At 34.5% G+C, this 23,762-nt stretch overlaps 1 protein-coding gene across 17 annotated transcripts in view; it reads right to left on the minus strand.

The window, feature by feature from the left end:
* Nucleotides 1–23,762, minus strand: part of PPP1R9A (protein phosphatase 1 regulatory subunit 9A) — a 273,673-nt gene that overhangs the window by 43,081 nt on the left and 206,830 nt on the right. For all 17 annotated transcript variants that reach the window (XM_019729737.3, XM_019729733.3, XM_019729732.3 and 14 more), the window contains 4 exons: nucleotides 13,126–13,179; nucleotides 10,138–10,367; nucleotides 8,574–8,670; nucleotides 8,293–8,464 (listed from right to left, as the gene is read on the minus strand). In XM_019729737.3, coding sequence (XP_019585296.2) covers nucleotides 8,293–8,464; nucleotides 8,574–8,670; nucleotides 10,138–10,367; nucleotides 13,126–13,179 — 553 coding nt within the window. The remainder of the gene's footprint in view (nucleotides 1–8,292; nucleotides 8,465–8,573; nucleotides 8,671–10,137; nucleotides 10,368–13,125; nucleotides 13,180–23,762) is intronic.

The raw sequence follows: 23,762 nt of genomic DNA on the forward strand, positions 1-23,762 counted from the left end.
TTGAGACTATACCACACTGTGTTAATCAGTTACTTTATAATGAGTCTTGGGATCTAAAAGAACAAGTTCCCTCAACTTGTACTTCTGTAGGAGTATCCTGACTATGCTGGGCCAAGTTGTTCTTTCATGTACGTTTTAGAGACAACTTGTCAAGTTCTAAAAAAATAAATTAAATTAAATAAAGGCCTTGTTTAAATTCACATACATCAAAACTGTATGAAATATACAGACTCATTTAGCATAATGGCATTTTTATAACATCGAGACCTATTTACATAGGTCTTCTTGAATGTCTTTTCATAGGTCTTGAGTTTCTTTTATTAAATTCATACTGCCTGCCTTATCTTTTTGCTATTATAATTATCTCATAAAAAATTTTACATTTTCTGTTTGTTAGAATGGATTGATGTCTAATGATTCTTGGAGCTAGCCACCTTGCTAAACTCTTAATTCTAATGATTTGTAGACTCTTGAGTTTTTACTTTATTCAATTTTGTCATCAATGAATAATGTTAATTTTGCTTCTTCACTTTCATGCCTTATATCTTTTATCTCTTTTGTTTGCCTAGTACTTGCTAGGACCCCTAGGACAACACTGAATAGAAGTGGTCATAGCATATTTAGTGATGAGATATTAAAAATATTCTTAATTTTAAAGGAAATTATTGATTTTAACATTTCTCTATTTAATGTGATGTTTGATACAAACTTTTGTTAGCCTCACACCAAGTTAAGAAAGTTACTTTGTATTTCTAGCTTGATAAGTTTTTTTTATCATGAATAAGTGTTCAATTTTATTAAATGTTTGTCTTCATCTAATGAGATAATTATACACATTTTTCTTCTAGTTAAACAGGTGAATTATATATGAGTTTTCTAATGTTAAACTAACTTTGTGTTCCTTGCATAGACACAAGTTGGGAATGATAATATACAAATTATCAGAGCGGAGCAAGAACTCTATTCTGGAAGAATATATATATTTAAAACACATTTCTGAATTTAATGTATATCTTTATGAACGAGTAGATTATTATTTTTTTAATGGAGAGAATCCTGGCCAGCCAATGGGTGTTCACTCTGGTTACCTCAGAGGGGAAGAACAGCTCTATTCTGGAACATAACTGTGTTAACTTAAATCTCATAAAAATGCATTAACTGCATCTTCATATTCGTTGTTTGTTAAATATACTCCATTAGTTAAATACAAAACCATACTCAATCCATTTGCCAGAGAATAGGACCTTTAACTTATTGCCACTCAATAGTTATTAAAAGTTCATTTAAGAACTACAATACTTGTAGTGCATAAATGGTATGTTTGTTCTTTTAAAATAAAAAACAAAACTCCAATCCTTTGAGGATTTTTATCAACTATTTACTCAATAATGCAGGTCACATTGTAATTATGAAAGTTATTTATTTATTTTTTTACTTAATTGCAGTAAGGAATCATTCCTGAACAAAATAGTCATGACTTCACATGAAACCAATAAATGAATTGGTTTCAATAAAATAAAGACAGGCAATAAGCTTGTCAGGCCATCCATTCATTTGCAAATATTGGTTATAAGGTGTAGACATTGATATTCTTTTATGTTGAGAAATTTTTTCTGTCATTATTTAATAAAATGTTTTTAGTCATGCTAATAAACTTGTTTGGAGATAAAAAAATAAATTTAAAGGAATCACAATGGTTGAATGAATAGCTTACTAAATATTTGGCCCATCCTCTCCTGCAAAGATTCTAAATGGTATCTGTAGGTATCCATAAAAAGAAGAATAAAAGTTAACATAGAGAAAAATAAATGTAAAAATCCTCACTTTAAGGCAAGAAAGTAAATAAAAAGAACAAAAAGGTGTTCTTTTTGTTATATCATAAACAGTAAGATGTTAGATTTAAACTCAATGTACTTATATCAGTAAAAAAATACATAGCAACTTTCTAAGTTCATTTTAAAATAAATATTGAGAAAAATTTTTAAAATAAGATTGAGAAAGTACAACAAAGTAAAAAACTATACAAAGGACAGAAAGAGTGCAGTAAAAGAATGGGAAAAAAAGATATACCATACAAACACTAACCAAAAGAAAGCTGATATAGCTCTTCAAATATCAGACAAAGTCGATAATAAGGTGAATTATTAGAAATAAAGAGGGACATTTTCTAATGATTAAAGGTCAAGCTACTCTGTGGAGAAAAAGGAACCCTCATACACTGTTGGTGGGAATGCAGACTGATGCAGCCGTTATGGAAGGCAGTGTGGAGGTTCCTCAAAAAATTACGAATAGAATTACCATATGACCCAGCAATCCCTCTCCTGGGTATCTACCCAAAAAATCTGAAACCATTTATACATAAAGACATGTGTGCTCCAATGTTCACCGCAGCTTTGTTTATGGTGGCCAAGACATGGAAACAACCAAAATGTCCTTCGATAGATGAATGGATAAAGAAGTTGTGGTATATATACACAATGGAATACTATTCGGCGGTAAGAAAAGATGAAATAGGAACATTTGTGACAACATGGATGGATCTTGAGAGTGTAATGCTGAGCGAAATAAGTCAGACAGAAAAAGCAGAGAACCATGTGATTTCACTGATATGTGGTATATAAACCAAAAACAACAAAAGAACAAGACAAACAAATGAGAAACAGAAACTCATAGACACAGACAATAGTTTAGTGGTTACCAGAGGGTAAGGGGGGTGGGAGGTGGGAGATGAGGGTAAGGGGGATCAAATATATGATGATGGAAGGGGAACTGACTCTGGGTGGTGAACACACAATGGGATTTATAGATGATGTAATACAGAATTGTACACCTGAAATCTATGTAATTTTACTAACAATTGTGACCCCAATAAATTAAAAAAAATAAATTAAAAAAAATAAATTAAAAAAAAAGGTCAATCTACTGAGGAGATATGATAATTTTAAATTGTAAACAACTATTAACATCACCTCAAACACATAAAGCAAAAAGTGAGGTAACCAAAACAAGAAACAGAAAATCCACACTTTCAGTGTGAGAATTTTTTTTTTTTTTTAAACCCATCTCTTTCAGTAACACATTCTAGAGGTTTTGAACATGGTTAACAAATTTGACCTGACATACATGACAGAGCACCAAGCTAGGTCAATAGAGCTAGGTACCATCATATCTCATCCTTCTCCCTCCAGTAATTTAAATTGCTTTTACTGAACACTACATTACTGTGTGATGCCTTTCATCTACACTGAAGGTCACTGTGTGAAAATGTCCTAATACAATCATTAATGAATCTATTGTAAGGATACTATCAATATTAATATGACTGCTCCAAATCATGCATTATTTGTACCAATAGTTGTACTTCTCTTGAGCAGATTTTTTTTTTAATCTTATGAACACTTGAATAATGCAATGGACAAAGTTTCCTTCCTTCTGGTAATTGGAAAGCTTAGAGCCAAATTAAAGGCCTAGCCTCAGAAATAGTGTATGTATGTTATATATACTTGCAGCATCATTTCTGGTTCCACACTGTCTTCATCCTCATTGTTCTCCCTTATCTTTCCAGTTTCAATTCACCCTATCTGTCATATAGACGGGTCTCTTCAAGTTACTTCCGGATACTACATGACTGAATGAAGGATAAGAATTTAAAAACACATGGGTGGGGAAAAAAAGGCAGCTACACCTAGTGACAGTCGGTTATCTCCCTTTGCTCTTCCTAATAAAGACTTTAAGTCTGAGTAAATTTCATAGAAGTGATTCAATTAAAAGAAATCATATTCCATGAAAACAAATAAGCCAATAACTGGGTCACAACAAGCCAATCCCGTGTGGATGGGGCCTGATGACCAGAGAATTGGGTCGCTTGAGCATCTAAGCAGGCTTGAGAGCTCGACTGACATGCCCACAAGTCCTGGGTGTGGGACCACACATAGTGCGTTCAGGATTCAGGTGCAGACAATCATCTTTGGGTCAAGTTTTGGGAAATCCGGAACCTTACTGCAACAGACAAACCATCTTGTGGGAAAACAAAATAAAGGAAAAGAGAGGAAGCAAGAAGGTATTATTTTCATATCCTTATGGTCCTTTCTCCAGGATATTCTTAAATTACCTGGAAAGTAGCTAAAGACACCCAGGAGTAAATAATTAATACCAGCCACAATCTATTCTGAAAATTTAGACTTTCCTATAATTCTTGCTCAGTTCTGGTTAGAGCTAAGGAATAGTTAAGTAACTAAGGATAAAATACCTTATATAACCTTGAATGTTCACATGCTGGGGAAAACAACATGCATTGCTATCTAACTGGTGGCCCACTGGCTGAGTAGATGGGTGTGAGAAGGAACAAGCATTTGGTAGTAATACCCAAACTCCACAGGGATCCTTGGATTAAATTTACTAAATTTATAAAGCTACGAGTGACCTAGCTTCTGTTATGCCTGAGAACTGTTAATGGGTCACAATGCTTACAGAATTAAGTATAAACTCTTCTTCAGGTGTTCAAAGCCTGTGTTTACTCCAAGACTACCCTATAACACACCTTTGGGTCCCACCTTTAATGTAAGGTCTATAAAACAGGAAAAATTATTTTAATTTTTCATTTTTTCCTCTTCTTCAAAAATCCTCTTATCTCTTAAAATGTTTATATCATCTATTTATTTGTCTCATATCAAACTGTTCATCTTCTGCACCCTTGGTCCCAGCCACCCTACAAATCATATACCTTGTTTCATACTTACCAGGGCCAAACACTGTTCTTCCTACTTAGTAGCCACCCTTCCTCTTACAGGTCAGTGTGCCACCAGGCTTTCAGTGTTTAAAATAACTTTTTGAAAGGGGCATCATACTTACTTCTCATCTCTTACGATAGGGTAATCATAATCTGCCTTCATATAATTTCTACCTATCAGTCCTAGTCTTTCTTTCAGTCTGTCTATAGACTATGCATAACCTTTACCAAAGAGCATTTAAAATATTTGAAGCTCAAAACAGTATGATCATAAGGATCCCGGAATATCTAGAAGCTTAGGAAGAGCATGTTGATTAAGTGACTTTTGTAGGGAATCTAATCAAACTAAGACGACAATGCTTTTTCCTCACCAAGATCTCTCATACATGCCTGTTCTCCGCTCTTAGTCTAGTCCTGACTTAATCAGCCATAGACACATTCAGACATACTTCAGGGCACTTGGAGACAACGTAGAAAACTCTTATATAGATCAGAATTACTTCGACACTAAGATATGACAAACATGAAACATTTGGGCAAAATTATTGTTTTTCACATCCTGGATCACATAAAATATTTGACCAGCACACTGGCATAGATTAGAAGGGATTTGTGATTTGTTATGGTTTGTGGTGAAAACATAATTTTTATATTTGCTTTACCTATTATGTTAAGAAAAATACAGAATATAATAATAATAAATTTATATATATACTCTATCAAAAATTTAATGAGACACTTGAGTGGGCTTAGTTTATAGAGAGAACCATATAAATGATGTTTAAATATAACCGTGGTAAATTTGTGCATGGTTTGAAAAATGGTTTTATCATTGTAAAATTTTACAGTAGGTCTATATTCAGAGTCACAGAATCCATCCCCAGCTGGGAAGCTCTGTCCTAGAAGAACATGAGCACATGTGAAGACATGGCTGCTTATGTGCTCTTCACTTCCTCCTCTTTCCTTCCTGACTCCTCCACTCTCCCCTTCCCTTCTCTCTCTCTCTCTCTCTCTCTCTCTCTGTTTTTTTTAAATTATTTCATTTTAACATCATTTTTCATTGACCTATCATTGATAATCCTTTTGCTTCATTGATCTGCCTCAAAGCCTAAAAGTATGCTAAACAACTCATCCTATCAATAAAACACTCCAGTGCTTGGAAAGCAAGTGAGAACCGGACAGTTCACAGGAGGTGGGGAGGCAGAACACTGTCTAAGGGGCAGGAACTCGTGGAACTGACTGTAACCACTGTGCTCATCCTGCTGCAAAAAGGTGTGTGTTGGGGGCGGGGGTGTGTGGGGGGGCAGGGGGGTGGTTCTGCAACACCCAAAGGCCTGTGGTTTCGCCTGCAATTCTACTGCCTTTTCTAAACCTCTAGGACTTTAGCGTTCCCTAGCAACGGAAGCAAAGGATCAATTTAGAAAAGTGCTTTCCAGAGCATTCCTATCTAGTTACTGACCAAGCCATTTAGTTTATGTAATCAAGCAATTGAAATTCAAGATTTATCACTGACTGTCTTCGGCAGCAAAACTGGAAGAGCAAGCACCGCTTGATATGTATACTACTAATGTCTGAGATGACTGATTCTACCTCTACTGCACAAGCATGGGTTGGTTTCAGCAAGAATTAGTAGTCTTAGCATCTCACTGTGAACCGACAGTGTTGCTAGGGAAACTGGTAATTATGTGGCAAAATGGAGGCTGTAGAAGAGAAAAAGGGTTCAGAAGAAATGTAAGGTTTTGATCCAAATCAGTATGTTAAGAGTACAGTTTGTTGATCTTCTATAGTCATATAATTTAATAAATACCATTAATTATATGTTTAATAAGATACAGATTTCTTAACTGAAAGATGTGAATGGAAATGAATTGGATTCTGGAAAGCTACTGGTTACTGATTATACTTTGTGCATGCCACAGCAGGCACATATACTTACTATAATCTGCAATTAATTTTAAGAATTAAAATATTCAACAACATGAAAAAAAATTTGATTTGATTTCTGAGATTTTTCTTTAGAAATTAGTTTTACAGAGTTCCAGATATAAATACTGTAATTCTGTGAAGGCTCTAATAAAATTGCTTTTTTGTTTTTACCCCATAGACTAAGTCATATACCCTTAAAACACCCTTTAGGGTGGGGAAGAAGGAAGTGTTACTATTTTTATAGTTTACATAGTAAAACCAACCCAGAGAAGTTGAATAACCTTCCTGAAATCACAGAGCTCTTCAGTTAGTGGTAATGCTGGAGCTAAATACTCCAATTTAAGCTGCCCGGGAGGCATTATTTACAGATTATATCTTATGAAGGGAAAACCCAGCAAAGATACACACACACACACACACACACACACACACACACACACTGAGATAATGGTCTCAAATCTCTAAATATTGCTTTAATTTTCAGTGAAGATTTCCATTACTTTTCATTTTTAATGGCTAAGAGTTTAATTCTACAAGTTAACATGATCTAAAAACTTGTTTATCAGGAAAATCTCTTTGGAGACATGTTAATACGTGAGGAAGATCACCAAAAATTTAAACCTCTCATCAGTGAACAGTTTTACTGCGTGTCCAATCACAGCCTGTGAGCTGTCGACTATCTCAGGACAATGCTGTGACACAACCATTCTTTTATTTTCACTTTTTCCAAGAACTACGAGGTAGCTATTTTAAAAGATGTAACCCAAAGCTTTATATCCTCCCGTATATTTATCAGTATAAATTCTTGTACATTTCCTAATTTATAAATATACTATAGATATTAAACCATTCATTCACATTCATATACACACAATTTATGTATGGGTGTATGTGTGTTTGAGAAAATCAGTGATTTATTTATGGTTGGTGCATAAAAGAAGACAATCATTTATATAGAAAATGTTTCCAGTGTTTTGGTCTGATTTGGTCTTTGACAGGAAAGAATGAGAAATACACCACACACACACACACACACACACACACACCTGGGGTTCCAAAAAAATGTATACACATGCTTTGTATTCATCTTTTGTTATAGAAATACATAGAGTGTTACAGTTCTAATACAGCTGGTTTTTCTTTCTTAAAATGTGTATACATTTTTTTGGCAACCTCTGTATATAGGACACCAAGGGAAAAGCACAAAACTTATACAGAACTTCTTAACTCAATGAATTCCAAGTGCTGGAAGCAGATAGTCAGTCTTCTGATGCTCTGAAAAAGATCTTAAGTGATTTAAAAAACTTAAGCCTTATGCATTAATACCTAAGTCGTGTAGCTTACTCTAGATGGGATGAATCATCACTTTAAGGAATTTTATTAAGTCTATCGATATTATGATGGTTTTAAAATATCTGGCTTGTATTAAGTTGGAATTTTGTTATTTCTTTACATCAAAGCACTTATTTTCGATAAGATAAGTGCTACATGATAAATTCCTATTTTGATAAGCCTTGTTTTCTTTCCCACAGTAGGAAGGCTTTTTCAACTTTTAAACCTCGGGGTACGAAAAAGAAGAATGTAAGGCCACGTTCTACAGTCATTAAAAGCAATCTTTGCAGTTAGGTGAAACAAACCTTGACTTAGGCCATCCTGACAAGATGTCTGCTTGACATCCAAGTTCTCCAAGGTATCTCCTTTCGAGACTTCACCAAGAGATGTTCTTCTCTCAAAGATGTTGTTGTTATTATTAACTTGAGTCCCATTTTGCTTCAGCAACCTGAACACTTCAGCTTCCAAATCTCTAATCTAAGAAAAAAATCAAAAAAAGCCACGTATAAAACACTAAACCAGCACTCCTCTCCAAGTGCTAGGCAAAACTATCCCATTATTTAGTGGCTTTGAGCACATAACTCACCCGTACTTGGAGGCCTTGAACTTCCACAAGATGAGCTTTCTCCAAATCTTCTATTTTCTTTCTTTCTGCTTCCTGTCTTTTGATGAAATCAAGTTCCCTTAAGAAGAAAATAATAGATCTGATTGCATCAAACACTCAGTAAATGAGAAAATGTGAAAGTTCGTATCAGAAGCAATGAACTGCACAGGTAAATAACTGGACAGCTATTTAAATAACTAAAACTCAGTCACAGTTCGAGAAAAGGTATATAATAATGAAAGCAAATAAAACATTTCAATGCATCACAAAGTAAAGAAAAATGCTTTGATTCTGCTTATGATGATTTTCATTTGTAGCACCCATATATATTTAGATAGGAGCTAATGAACAAATGATTCACCATAGGTAATTTAGTGGAGATAATTACATGTCAGGTAGATATCATTCCACATTTACAAAGTAATATACCTAGTAAACTGATGGAACTGGATTGTAAGAGGTTGAAAAAGATAATTATAATAAGATTACTTCCTATGAATGACAATAGAAAGGGGCTTGGGTGGACCAGAAAAACTGAGGGGGAGCTGTCACTTATACACCTGAGGATAATATGAGGAGGAGAAATATCTGCATTTTGAGAGCCTGGAATATAATATGCAAATTTAGCAAAACTTATCATAAAATTATTACACGAAATGGAGATAGATATATTTTTGGCAAGAAGAGTTAAAATAGCAATGTACTGAATTCACGTTTACAAAGAACAATTTTCCCCTTTTTAACAATAAACTTTTTATAGCAATCTCTTTTAAATATTATGAACATTATTTCCATGAGAGGATATAACAGAGATATAATGAATCTTGCATATATTCTTAGCTTTTGGGGCTTGGCATGGAAAACCAGAAGTAACACTGGCATTACGTTTTATTGTTTTAGTTAGCCAGAAGTAACTGATGAAAAAAAATCCAGTGAAAGTCTCCCTGAAATTAGACTAAGATCCAACAGATAGAAGCAAAGCAGCACTGGAATCTCAGAAAGAGCTGTTGAAATTAAAGAGCAGAGTGCGGTGATGGTCTCTTACTGCAGTGAAGTGGCAGGGCAGGGGGTCTTGCTAGTCAATATTTATACTCTCTGTAGTGGGAAAATTTTGCAGTTACTGATTCTAAGAATAGAGATAGAAACAGCCTCAGCAAGGCCCTAATTGCTGCTCTGCATGTACTATGTCCAGTAGTCATTCTGCATGACTTCATCTGGGCTTTTTGCTTCTGAATCACCAAGATGTTTCAAAAAGGATAGCTAGTCAAATGTTTTAACAGTTACTATTATTGATTAACTATCAAAAAAAAAAATCATGACGTAACTGGTTGCCAAAAAAATGGTAAAAGAAACAAAATATAATCTCCTATGAAAAAAATGGTAGAAGTGATTTCTAAAACTTAATGTCTATTTTTGCTTTAACTATGCTTCTTAGAGGGATAACTCTGAGGTCATCTTTTCTATTTCATTAGATATTGCAAAATTACTGGATATAAACCTTTTTTAAAAACACATAACTATTTTTTAGTCATTAGACGCGGCTTACTTTTGTTGAAAATCCTTGATCAATTTCTTCGCCTTGTTGTATTTCTTTTCCAAGGCCTGATATTGGCTTTGAGTCTCTTTGAGGTGTTCATTTACTGTGTGGCATAATGTCTGAGCCTCAATCCAGTAGCTCTCCAACTTCAGCATTCGTTCTTTATTCTCTTCTATATTCTGTTGGAGTTGAGTTTTTTCTAGTTCCCACCTCACTTTCTCATTTTCTGCTGCTTGCAGCTGGATAAATAAAATGTCAAGGCAAAGATAATCTGGGTACTTACTTAGCAAAATCCGTTGTATTTTTATAGCATGTTTTAGATTAAATTCAATTTACATATACTCAATCACCAAACACCTTGAGATGTGAAGAGCAAGTGTTATTTTCATCATTTCATAGATTATAAAATGAAAGCCTTGAAAAGTGAAATGCTTTGTCCAAGGTCATACATCTGATAAATGATAAAACGGGGGTTTGAGTCCAACTCCCATGATCTTTCCGTCACACTATGTAGTCTGAAATTCTGTGAGCAGTAAAGACCATTTCAGAGTTTGACTGAGTCTAGCCAATGAATTTCAACATGCTTTCTTTTAGGGGTTATTTATTTACTTATGGTAAAAACAAACAAACAAACAAACAAACAAAAACAGCTAAAGGTAGGGAAGAGGCAAACTGGGAAGGAGCGAGGGCCAGAAGCACAGTGGGGCCTAAGGCTTAAGAAGGAGACTCGAGTCATTCAGTTTAGATTTGAATCCCAGTTCTGCCATGACTGGCCTTTAAACCTTGAGCAAGTAACTGAAGTTCTCTAACATCAGCGTGCTTGGACTAGCTCCTTGGACATAATAATCTGGTAAATCTTAGTTATTTTTACTTTGTTTTTAGCCCTTTTGATGATATTATTACATCCTTAATTTCAATTGACATGTGAACATAATCTGTAGCTTATTATTTTGCTGGCAGTATTCTGAGCCTTATAAACCCTCATCTGCATAAAAGTATAAAAGACGGGGTTTAAGTGAAAATATAAATTATTGCTTAATTAATTTAAATCCCTCCAATGCGACAGAAAGGCAGCTTCTTGTGGTTTCTGCTTCCAGGGACTCTTAGGAATAGACCGTATACTAGTCCAATCTCCTCATTTCTATAGAAACTCAAGGCTGATCCTTTAGGTGAGAGGTCAAATGCCATTTATTCACTATAATTGTTTGATCTTTAAGCTAGTACTTCATCTTTTCCATATTCCTCTTTTACAGTTCAAAAGGATGCAGAGTCATTATAAACCATCAATTTTCAAAATCCAAGACATTCCAAAATCATACAGCATTCTGCAAATGAAATCTATATATATGTTTTTATGTATATTTTAAACTAAATACACTGGCAAAAGAGGTTAAAAAGTAAAAAAGTAGTCAAGAACATTTCAAAATTAGGAATTCTATTCTGTCTAAATTCTGTCTAAATATGGACACAGAATCATAATAAAGTAAGCTAATCTGTGGATATTATATGCCAATACAATAATGAGAAAAAAATATAAAATATTAATTTATAGGATTTTCTAAATAAATGTTTACAGTCTAAAACATAAGCTTTGTTAAAGCACTTACAACCAAAGGGGAACTTTTTTCCCTGATTGTAACCAACAATTTTTAAAAGTCTTTGATTCTTCCATTCTACACCAAGAAACAATAGCAATTTAATACAGGACCAGGTTTTTACTGCATCTTTTTAAAGCAGTGTTTTGTACTCAGTTGTTTATTTACCACCCAGTACTAATTTAAAAATTATTATTCACAGAGCTTGGCTGACACCATGAATGATGTATAGACATGTTTTGACTAAAGAGCTACAGAGTTATTAGCTGGGAATACCATTTAACCAAAATAGCCTTGCTAATTCATCTCCATTTAAAACACATGGAAAAAGCAAAACAAGTGTTCAATGTGAACAGGAAAACAGATCATTAGTGGTGGAGGAGAAATTACGTTTTCATTTTTAAAAGAGCATAAAAACAATAAAGAACGTTGTTTTAAAAGGAATTCAGAAGATACTTTTAAATCTCTGAAAATTACATATTTGATAAAACTAGACACAATTCTAGGAATATACAAGCACCTTACACATTACCAAATAAAAATGCCCTTTTGAATTTTATACAGAGGGTGCCAAAAAAATGTATACACATTTTAGAAAAGGAAAAAAACTATTAAAACTGTAATACTTAATATATACCAATAACAGAAGATGAATACAAGGCACGTTTGACTTCTGAAATTACAAGAGGTGCTCAAAGTGGTTACCATCAGCGTCCAGACAGTTTTGATTACGGCGAACCACTGCTTGAACAACGTTGACCCAAGTGTCACTTATATGTACTTTTTTGACACCCCCAGTATATAAACTAAAAATACATACACGCTTTCATCATGACCTGTTTTTTTCCATAAATTTAAATAATGTGAACAACTAAATATTTCCAGTAGCATCTGGCACTTAAAAGCAATTATTCATATATTATACTAAATTTCATAGTATTTATTAGGAATTGGATATTTTTTCTATAAAAATAATACATGTGCTATGTTAAAATACATTGTTTCCAAAGAATAAGTTAAAAATAAATGATTAAAACTATTAAAAATAAGATAAAGCGAGATACAGTATAACAGCTTGTGCTTAAGGAATCAGTGGTCAAAACGTAATTTGGAACCATTAAAAATGTTTACTTTTTGAGGAAAGCTCAGAGGAAAACACATATGTGTAAATAAGTGTTTTTAATGTATTGTGCTAGTTTCACTAAGGGGGTGCTTACCCCCTAGTGGGTACATGCTATCACTGGCAGGTTTCTCTGTGCATCTAAGAGTGGAAATGAATCTGTCACTTTTGAATTGTTTTAAATGCATGGGACAAATATTTCAGTCCTAGGGTTGAATTTATTCATAGCATCCGAAGCTTAAAAAGTACAATTTCAAACACCACGTATTGAGTGGTGCTTACCTTGGTCTTCAATTTTTGAATCTCTGCTTCTGTAACTGCATGTTTGATTTGCAACTGAAAATTGAAAAGAAAGAAAAAAAATCTGAACAAGGAAAGCATACCTATATTTTTAAAGCCTCAGCAACTAGAAGAGTATCATATTACATAGCAAAGTCCTAGAAAAGTGCTGCAATGCAGCAGGTTGTAAATTAAAATGTCTAGTGTGTAAAATGACTCACTAGGTGCAAACTAATTAAACACAGGGTTTATGGCCCACACTCCCTAACATCAGATTAGATTACGAATTTAATTGCTCAGAGACCAAAGAGAAGAAAACACATTTTCTTGTCCCCTTTGCAGCTCTTCTTTTATGATTTGAGTGTCAAGGAATCGTTTCCTTGCTTGTGGATTAAACAGTTGAAGCAGGCAAGTTGGCCAGTGGCAGTGTGAAGATTCGATTCCAAATCTGGAAGGAAGGTGGCGCTATAGTACCGTGAGTCATACGCACACACTAGGCTGAGCAGCTTTTTACAGCTCAGGCTGCTGCAAGGGGGGAGAAGAAGGGGATGCAGTTCCACAGCGAAATCTCTTATTATTATTATTTTTAATTGCAGGAAAGGTAAAGATGTAGATTTATGTCCTCCAAATATCTACTCCTACTGAGAACCCTGACCCCAAAAAGCTTTGCCTACAGTTTATTAAATTCACGAGAGCCTCCTTAACATGTTTGTTTTGCTTCTCTCCTCCCCTCACTTTGTTTTCTCTGCAAAGGAAGGACAAAGTATTCATTTCCTTAAGGGATAAATAAACACACCAACATTTACAGAAAGCAATTTATATTATGGGTTGACAAGTCTCTTTTCTGAAATTCTCAGGACCAGATGTTTATGGAATTCAGAATTCTTCCAATTTCAGAAAGGTAGTAAGATGCATTTTCCATAAATTGAGTATTCTGTAAATTGAGTATTACAGCAGGGTCTGTGGAGGCAGTCTGTAATCAAACACATGAATATTTCTGCCACCAAACATGACTATCCCCACTAAAGACTGTAAATAGTACCCTATCAGTTTTGATCAGGTTCACTCCCAAAGGAGTTTGTCACAAAATTATTTTAAAAATCAGACCATTTTGGATTTAGGATTGTACCAGAGGGACTGTACACTTCTATTACTGCAATCACATAAGTCTAAGGTTTTCTTATCAGAAAAACGTTAGTGAGTCAGCTGGTGTTAAGGATAGAAACAAGAACCTTTAGAGATCAAAACATCTCAGAAACCTCAGCTCTCTGTTTGGTTTATAACCTGCATTTGCTTGGTGTTTACCAGACTAGGAGGGGCATATGGGAAGGATGAAGAGGAGAAGAAGTCAGAATCAAGGACAGGTTGAATCCACACAATTAGATGCCAATGAATAAAAGCCCAGAATCTGAGGGCCCCCAAGCTTCCTGCAAAATGGTCCCTCCTTGATGCTTTTGGGGCTCTTGTTATGTTTAAGGCACTGGGTTCCATACTCCTACAGCTCTGCTACTGCTCTCGGTCCTGAGCGTTAATCTTGAAACTGTTTTAAGTTTGATTCTGCCCCACTCACATCAGTTACCTTACTTTCCCACATTAGGATCTGGTCACTCCTGCAGTATTACCCATGTGGCTCTTTCTCCATTCACCGTCTGGATTCCTAGGGGCTGCTTCTGTGTTCTAACAGCCTCTAGAGAGGAGGAAGCACCCTGGTCTGAATGCATCTTTCCAGACCTGACAATGCCAGGCAACCCAATCTGACTTGCTTGAATGCCCACCTGCAGAATCATGAATCCTTACACTTATGGACTCACTTTAGACATGGAAAACCATGGCTCCTTGCCGGAAATGGACCTGGTCTAGTTCTCACAGTGAGTTGCTGTTAAAACCAGGACTTAGGTCCTGGATCTTTTGGTTCCTGATCCAGTGCCTTTTTCCTTAGAAAATAAGGGTTAATTCAATAGGCACTTATCAAATAGCTGCTATGTGCAAGATGCTGTGAAGATCATCCTTTCTTCTAATATTAGCGATAATCTACCCCACCGATATACGCTAATAAACTCAAATGGCAAAAGTGCTGAAGATGTTAAACATGATATGTTGTTTATATATAGATAGAAATATATACACATGCTCACGTACACACACACACACCCCTATAAGAAATTATTTTCCATGGAGATTCTGTACTTCAGCGGGAACACACTGGTGCACCCAGCAAATCCATGTGCCTCTGTGATTTTGGATTATCTGCAATTGTTACCGACAAGATCAACTCGTTGTTCTTTCTACCATGTGCCAAGTGTGAAGAGTACAGCACGTCCTTGAAAAATGTCCATTTCATTCAACGCTGTTTCCTTATAGTGATGCTATGCCACACGAACTGAAGTCTTGTTTATAACAATTAGCCTATAGTAACATTGGTTTCATTATACATCATTTCACCACAGTTCCAAGAACCTACCGAATACATTAAATGAGGATTTACTGTAGTTAAGTTGTACTGCTTGAATTCATCTCAGGCTTATCATGTAGTAGCTATATAACTTTGGAAAATTACTTAACCTCTCTTACCTTCACTTTCCTCACCTGTAAGATGCAGTTCCTCATAGGTTATAACACCCCTTACTGGAAGACTAAATGAGATAACCTGTGTAAAGCTTTTAGCATAGCACAGTGGCTAGCATAGAATCAGCCCTCTATAAAGGTAGCCAAGATCAAGAAAGAATGATCAGAAAAACTCAAATATGATTACCCCAACTCTACTTCTCAGTTAAAAGTGCTAAATGCTGGAAAATGTCACACCTGAAATAAAATGAACACCTCTGGTTCTATCTAAAGAAGAGCAAGACAACCGAAGGCAGGTTTTGTGATGAACACTGGAACTATGGGAAGCACCAGATTTTATTTTCTCACTGGTTAACTCCCTGTAGGGTAACCAAGTATACAGCAGGCAGTTTGTTGCGACTTTGGGCTTTCTTTGCTCAGTCGCTGTGGCCTCTAGTAATTTGCTTCTCTGGGCCCTGGTTTCCCATGTGAAAAAGGAGAGGATTAGATGGGACGAAGTCCAAGGCTCTTACAAGCACTACAGGTGTGACATTTTTAAAATGAAGAGCCTGGAGACGGTTGTCATGGTTACAGATTCTAGAAATTCTTGTCCCAAGCCGCATTTTCATTGCTATGAATGCACATGGCAGATTAATCCACTGATGTGTGGGACAAACGTAGGTAAAACTGTGCAACAACCCAGTTGATCTTCAGTTATCAACCTCCCCCCTACCCCCATCTCACCGAAATGGGTAACAGAAGAGAGCTGAACGCATTAGCAGTGAGGTGAGGACACTGAGAAAAGCCTGCAGTGTTACTAAGTACAGCCACATTCTTTAGACATAGGAAAGGAGAATGAAGTGTATAAATTCAGACATGATTCAGAAGATGGACAGAAGTTTTAGTGCAGTTTTCTTAGTACGTAAGCCCAGAAATTATTGGTATGTGATTGCTTTAAGTCTGTATGCACATGAAGAGAATTTCTACAATCCATCACTATTAACAGAAAAAGCATCAAAAATAAACTAATCAAACTCTTTCATTTTATAGAAGAAAAAAACTTTTTCAGTAGCTTAAGTTGCAGAACTAACAAGTGTCAAAGCTAGGTAAATTTCAGTCCGGAGTCTTTCCACTAACACTAAAGTTCTCATGTTTGTAGGAGCCTGTATCTATTTCCTTTGTCATGCAAATGAGTCTGTGAGGGAAGCAGGATGGGCAGTGCTAGCCTCATGGTTCAGAGGGGGAAAGATGCTCAGAAGTTACATGGCTTCTTCAAGTTTGTGGCACGTGCAGGTGGTGGAGTGGAAATTATCCCGGATCTGACTCCCCCAACCCATTCCCCCATTCACCACGTACCTAATCTGAACCCACTTTGGGATACATTTTTCATTTAAACCTCACAAAAATCCTAAGGCATAGGTCCTCACTGTCACCTCTCAGATGAGAAAGTATTACTCGGACTGGAAGCCATGGATCACTCTGGTAGTCTCTGGGTATTTCGACACTACATACAAAGTGGCGCTCAATCAACTGCTGTTATTACTTACAGAGCCTTAGGAAGAAATACCTCCCTTGTTATTCAACCAGCATTTACTGAATGAGATTATATAGCAGAGGCTGTGCTGGTCACTGCGAATACCAAGAACGTGACATGGAATCTACCTACCTACCACAGGGAGATTAATAAATGCTGCCTCCTAAGAGAAGTTCCCAGAACACCCTGAGAGAAACATCGAAGGAAACCTGCTCACCCACAGCCTGACTAGTCTTTTATTGCTGTAACCAGGTCAGATGACATTTGGCTTTGGCCTATTAGTCATGTCTCCAACTTTACCCTCCAGGAAAAGTTGGCACAACAGGCCTAAGATACTTCCACTTCATGAAAAAGAGAAAATTGTTTTTGGAAGAGGTAAAGCAAGTTGACAAGCAAAGTCGAGTTGGTAAAAGGTCAAGTTTTCGTATTCTAGAGTAGCTCTCCTTCCACATATTCAATAACCTTGCCAAAGTCCAAGTCCAAGGGTTTGCACCTCACCCGGAGATTGGTCATGCTGACTACAGGGAGAAGAGGTCAACAAGACTGGTTAATGGAAACAGAGCCTGAAAGACCTGTCGGAACTTTTGGGCTTCAGAGAATTTAGGACTGGAGATAAGAATTGGGAAGAAAGGATATAAATAAAATTGCTGGTCAGTGTATTTCAATTTAGGTCTCTCTCTTTCATCTCTTCCGTCATTTTTAACATAAATACCATAGATATCCACCTCAGGATTACAACACAAATAAACACACACATTCCTACAGAGAACAGTAGCTTTCATATAACATTCTGCAGGTGTACCTGCTGAGTATATATTGTTTATTTCTTTCAAAAGGATGACTACAGAACATGTGCTCATATAACTGAATCAGTATAATCCAACTACACTGCACTCGAAATAGAAGTATCCTTATGCAAAAACATAAATAGTAAGATTGAACTTATGCACTCTCTTTTCTTATCCTGTGCAAGCAGGGAAAACATTTTTCTTTAAAAAGTGAAAAATATTATCTTTGTAAATATTTTAAAGATTTTAAGAGAGCTCTAGTAGTAGAGATTTTATAATCAGATAAGAGCCATATTCTCTGCTCTTACTTTACAAGGGCAAAATAATAACTGATACTTGCAGAGAACTTTATAAAGTGGTTTCAGCACTACAATCAGAATTTTTACCACAGAATTTTTGTGGTTATTTGAAGTTTGTCTTACCCATGACATTGTAAGCTCCACAAAAAAAGGAATCGGAGCTGTTTTTCCTATACTTGGCAGCTATTCAAATGAAGCTATGCCATAGTTCTTTACAATTTCTGCTCAATGCTTTATATATGGTACCTATCTTTACATTAACAAAAGTGTTTTTCTCAGGGAATAATTGATGTAAAATGAGCTGAAACCTGCTGATTGAATGCCATAATCTAATCTGAATGACAACAGTAATTGCAGCCTATGTAACACAGGAAGAGATACTCCGACTAGGTCACTCTGTAAGTCAGTACTCATCACCTGGTGATTAACGATGAAGGTACTGGATGTAGGTGATAGCCTGTAATTACAGCTCCTTTTAAATAAATATCTGTTTACTGCTAAGTCAGTAAACACTTTATAACTTTTCTCCATGTCGATGGAAAGTGCCATCAAGAAAACTTTATTATATTAATGCATTTATATATTTTTTAGATTATTTTTTGTAGATTCTTTATGATCTAAGTAAGTAAAATAATGTGATTTTTACACTCCATGTTTTCCTCAGACACATGTAGACCTGTTTTTCCCAGGCACTGATATCCATGACTTCTGAGGAGGACAGGTGGACGGGAAACACTGTGCAGCCAGTTTAAATGGCACCTGATCAGCAGTTTCTGATTCAGTTTCTTCCTATTTCCCACTAAATTTCCAGTGAAATCACGTTAAAAAAAGGAACACTCACAACTAAACGGAGACCAAAACAATAAACAATTGTCACTAGAATATGAAAGAGTCATGAAATTGAATTAAGAAAAACCTATACAAGCTTCACTCCAAGAATTGGGAGATGCTGGGTGCTGCTTCTGTGATTGCTTGAGATCAAGAGTCTGTCCAATGAGAAACCCGGCCAACCTCTATTGTCTTTCCCAGGAACTGTCCTCAAACCAGGTTCTCTCACTGTCTCAGTATTCCAGTCATTCAGAAAGCAGCTACTAGAACAGAGTAAGAATGAAGATGGCTGATAGTGGTACCACACTGCATACTTTTAGCTGCAGACCACAAAATAGAGCAATATAGAGAGGAGTCAACATAGTACTAGGTGCTTCGATAGCAGGGAATCATCTTTTTTTTTTTTCCTTTAACTTAGAGAACTGAGTGGTGAGATTTGGACATCTCTCACCTTAGTACAGGAACTGCACTAGATTACAGACTGCCAGAAAATAACAACCAGGATGGAAACTAGGCACCTAGTTATTTCCTCCTGATGCAAGTCTAGAAAGGGAATTCACAATCACAAAAGTAGATAATTACTGACTAACATCAAATACAAAAGAGGTTTTTCTCTCATTTCAAGATAAATAAAGGAGAAAAAGGCATCTGATACCTTCAGTTCAAGGTAAAGAGAACATCAACTTAGAAACTCAAATAAGTAAACCTGTGAAAATGATGTATTCTATAAGTAAAAAGATATTTTAAAGTAATTATATGGAATACCAAGATGACGAGAAAGGGAAGAAGCATGAGGACTAGGTGGAGAGTAAGGAAACTAAAAATTTAGTAAAGAGAATTAAGTCATGTTAGAGGTGGTAAGGAGCATGAATGAATATGAAGTTAAAAGCATATTTAATACTACAGAAAATAGAATCATTGATATGAGAGGACATATTTGGGAACAACCTCAAACATAGAAAAAACAGAAAATAAAATATGAAAAAGATAACACTAAAAACATAGTGTTTCTAGAAAAAGAAACAAAAAATAACAAAAAATTGAACCCATCATAACTAATAAACATAAAATACAAACATAAAACAAGGAAAGTAGATTAGAAGAAAAATTCAATGAAAGGAGGCCTACTTCAAGAAATTATGATAAAAATTTAAAGTACAGGCTAAAATAATACAAGCATCCCATTGCCAAGTTGGCACCAGACTTTTCCTTTATGATGTGCAATGCTAGCCTAAAACAATGAAGCTTGCTCTACTACACTTTCAGGAAAGAAGTTTGGGAATCAAAATATTAAACCCAGATAATTCCTATGTCATGTCCCATTCTCAGTATGGGAAACTCATGAAAACTATATCCTCTATGAGCACTTAATAAATTACTCTAAGATATACTCTGAGAAATAAGATCCAGAACTTAAGAATTAATTAGGAAATTCTGGTGTAAAGAAAATAATAGGTGAAACTGAGTAAGCTGAGAATGTAACTATTTGTTGTACATATTATTATAAAGCTAACTGAAAACATAAGTTTTTTAAAAATGTGGCAATTAAATTTTAACAATCTTGTCTTAGAAACCAAGATTGTATCAAAAACTTACATATGGAACATTCAAACAGTACGGTTTTGTTCTTAATTTTGAAAATTATAGAAATAGAGAACTTTTTTAAAACTTGAAGATTATCCCTAATAAAAACCAATAAATATAAAAGAAGTATAAAATATCAAATGAAATCAATTAGACCTTGAATAATTATAATAATTTTAAATTGCTAAATTTTGTTATTAAAAGATAGATTCCAAAATAGTATTTTATAAATTTACAATAAAACAAAGTACTGCCATTAGGTTTATGTTAAAAATAGGTACATATACACTAGTGTTTATCCAACAACTACAAACCAAAGTAGCAGTCAGATTGTTAACATCAGACAAAAACTTAAATATAAAAAAACTTTAAATCATACTTTATGTGCTTTCAACATAGCATTGAAATAATCAAAGCTGTTAGACATGAAATGTAATAAGGAGGAGTATTTTACTATATGACTTCATTTATTAGGTTAAATAGAAAAAATAAATAAGGATACAAAAGTTATGAAACACATAATCTCACTTTTATCATAAAACCCATACTAATCTATAATATAATAAAAACGCTACCTTAAAAAATCAAAACTTGTAAAGACAATTATCCGACCACAATGTAATAAAACATTAAGTTAATTTTTAAAAATTACAAATTAAGAAATGTTTCCTCTATTATTCAAGTAAAAGAGAAAATGAAAACAAATAGAAAATACAGACTATTTGCAAAATGATGACAATAAGAAGAATGCACATTGAAACTAAAGATATGGCCAAAGGCCTAATCAGAGAGAGATTCATAATTTTGTGCTTAAACAATAAAGTATTATAATAAATTGTTTACTGTAAGAAATTAGAATTTAAAAAAATCAAGCATTCCTAAGGATGATAAGATGATGGAATAAAAAAAAAATAATAATAAAGGCAGAAATTAATGAATTAGGTAGGGGAGAGCTTCCAGTTTAGTACAACATAGCAAACTAACAAAAGGTTATTTAATGCTCCTCCTGAATTCATCTTTGGAGATGCCAGAAAAGAAAAAAAGGGTCATTGATGGACTTCAGGGTCTCATTCATCAATTAACAAAAAAGCCTGTGAGAAACTCTTAGAAGACAGAACACAGATGTTTCTAGATGTTTTAGGGGGAAATAAATTTCTTGAAAAATGCAACCAGGAATGGGAGTCAGCAATCTAATTAATCTTTAATCTTTCACATGTGATCCGGGTAAACCTGCATCTGGAGGTAAATCAGGGACAACCTTTTCCATTGCCCTAAAGTTTGGACTTCTTGGTCACTAACATAACCTTTCGTGCCATGTGGTAAAGTAGCAGCACCAGACTGATGGTAAATTAACATCAGGGCAGCACTGAAATACATTAGAGTTAGAAAGAAGTATAGGTGAGTAGGAACTAATTATTGGTAACAGGCATACCTATAAATATATTTAACTAAAACTCTTGAACTACAAAAAAAAAAAAAAGGAGAGGGGAGGAGAAATAGATGAGAGTATGCTATAACTATTATTTTGTTAAATGGTAAAGACATAGCTATTGATTAGGAGAAAATAATACTGAGTCAAACCTACTCGGGTAATCTCTAGAAAAATAGAATAAAATGTATAATTTTTAAGCAGCAGATGATAACTGGATGTATCTGAGAAGTAGGTAAAAAGAGAAAGAAACAAGAAGGAGGCAGGGAAATTGTAAAATAGGAAATAAGTTGGCAGATGTAAATTCTAACATTAAAGTGATTAAAGTAAATGTAAATGAGTTAAACTCACAATTAACTGACAAAGAGTCCCTGGGTAGTATACATGTAGGATTTAAAATAGGTTGACTAAAGGGAACACATTTAAACAAAAGGATATGGAGTGTCTAAAAACAGAGATAGAAAAAATAGATGCTGTGAAGAAATATGAAGCAAAAGAAAAGTAGTGTTGCATTTTTACTATCAGACAAACTAGAATGCATTTGGGGTAAAATGCATCATAAGGGACATGAAAGAGGTTATAATAAATCAAGAAATTGTAACAATCCTGAATATATATGCAGCTAACAACACAGATTTAAAATACATAAAACTATTACTGATAGAATTATATATTAAAAAAACTGTAGCTTTTGATTTTGACACGTTTTTCAGAATTAGTAGATAACAAAACAAAATCTAAGCCATGTTATAGAGAAATGTATGTATTGGTATTATTAATCTTATTTATATAAATGAAAAACATATATAAATATCATACCTAAACAGAATATGTGTGCTTTTTGCATACATGAGAAATATTTACACAAAACTGTTTAGAATTAAGCTACAAAAAGTGTCAAAAATTCTACACAGCTATTATATGTACCAAAGTGTGGTAAATTTAGAACTCCATAACCAAAGGATAGCAAAATCAAGTTCATGTCTAGAATGTAAAATATACCACTAAATAATTTTTGTGTTAAAGAGGAAATCCCAAGAGAAAAGCAATCTTAAGTGACAATGGCATTCTAAATGTAAAAAATTGTGACATGCAGCTAAAGCAATACTCAGAAAAAATTATAGCTTTAAATATACTTACAGAATGCAAAAGTTATCAAAAATAAATGTAGTAAGCACAAGTGATTAATGCCAATAAAGAAGAAAAGATGAAAAATAAAGACATTGGTAGGAAATAATAAAATAGGTACTTTTCAATTTAAAAAATAATAATGTAAAACATAACATTTTAGACAAAATTCTAGAAAACTAAAAAATGAAAATACTCAAATAAAGAATAAAAAGGGTACCTAATTATAGATATGAAAGATTTTAGTATTTTAAACTTGTATTATAAAAATATAAGTTAATAAATATGAATGCATAGAGGAAATTTGTGAATTTCTTGAAAAATGCAAAAAGATCAAAACTGGCCCAAGAAAAACTTGAAAACTTGAATAGAGTAATAGCTATTCTAAAAGGTATTTAAAATCTTCCTCCACGAAGGCACAGATGGTTTTATAGCTAAGGAATAACAAACTTTCAGGGAACAGTAATTTCTACCGTATGCAGGTCATTAAGTCTCTCTTATTAAAG

Source organism: Rhinolophus sinicus, chromosome 4 (assembly GCF_057876585.1).
Source record: "Rhinolophus sinicus isolate RSI-liver-muscle chromosome 4, RSI-T2T, whole genome shotgun sequence".
Taxonomy (NCBI): domain Eukaryota; kingdom Metazoa; phylum Chordata; class Mammalia; order Chiroptera; family Rhinolophidae; genus Rhinolophus; species Rhinolophus sinicus.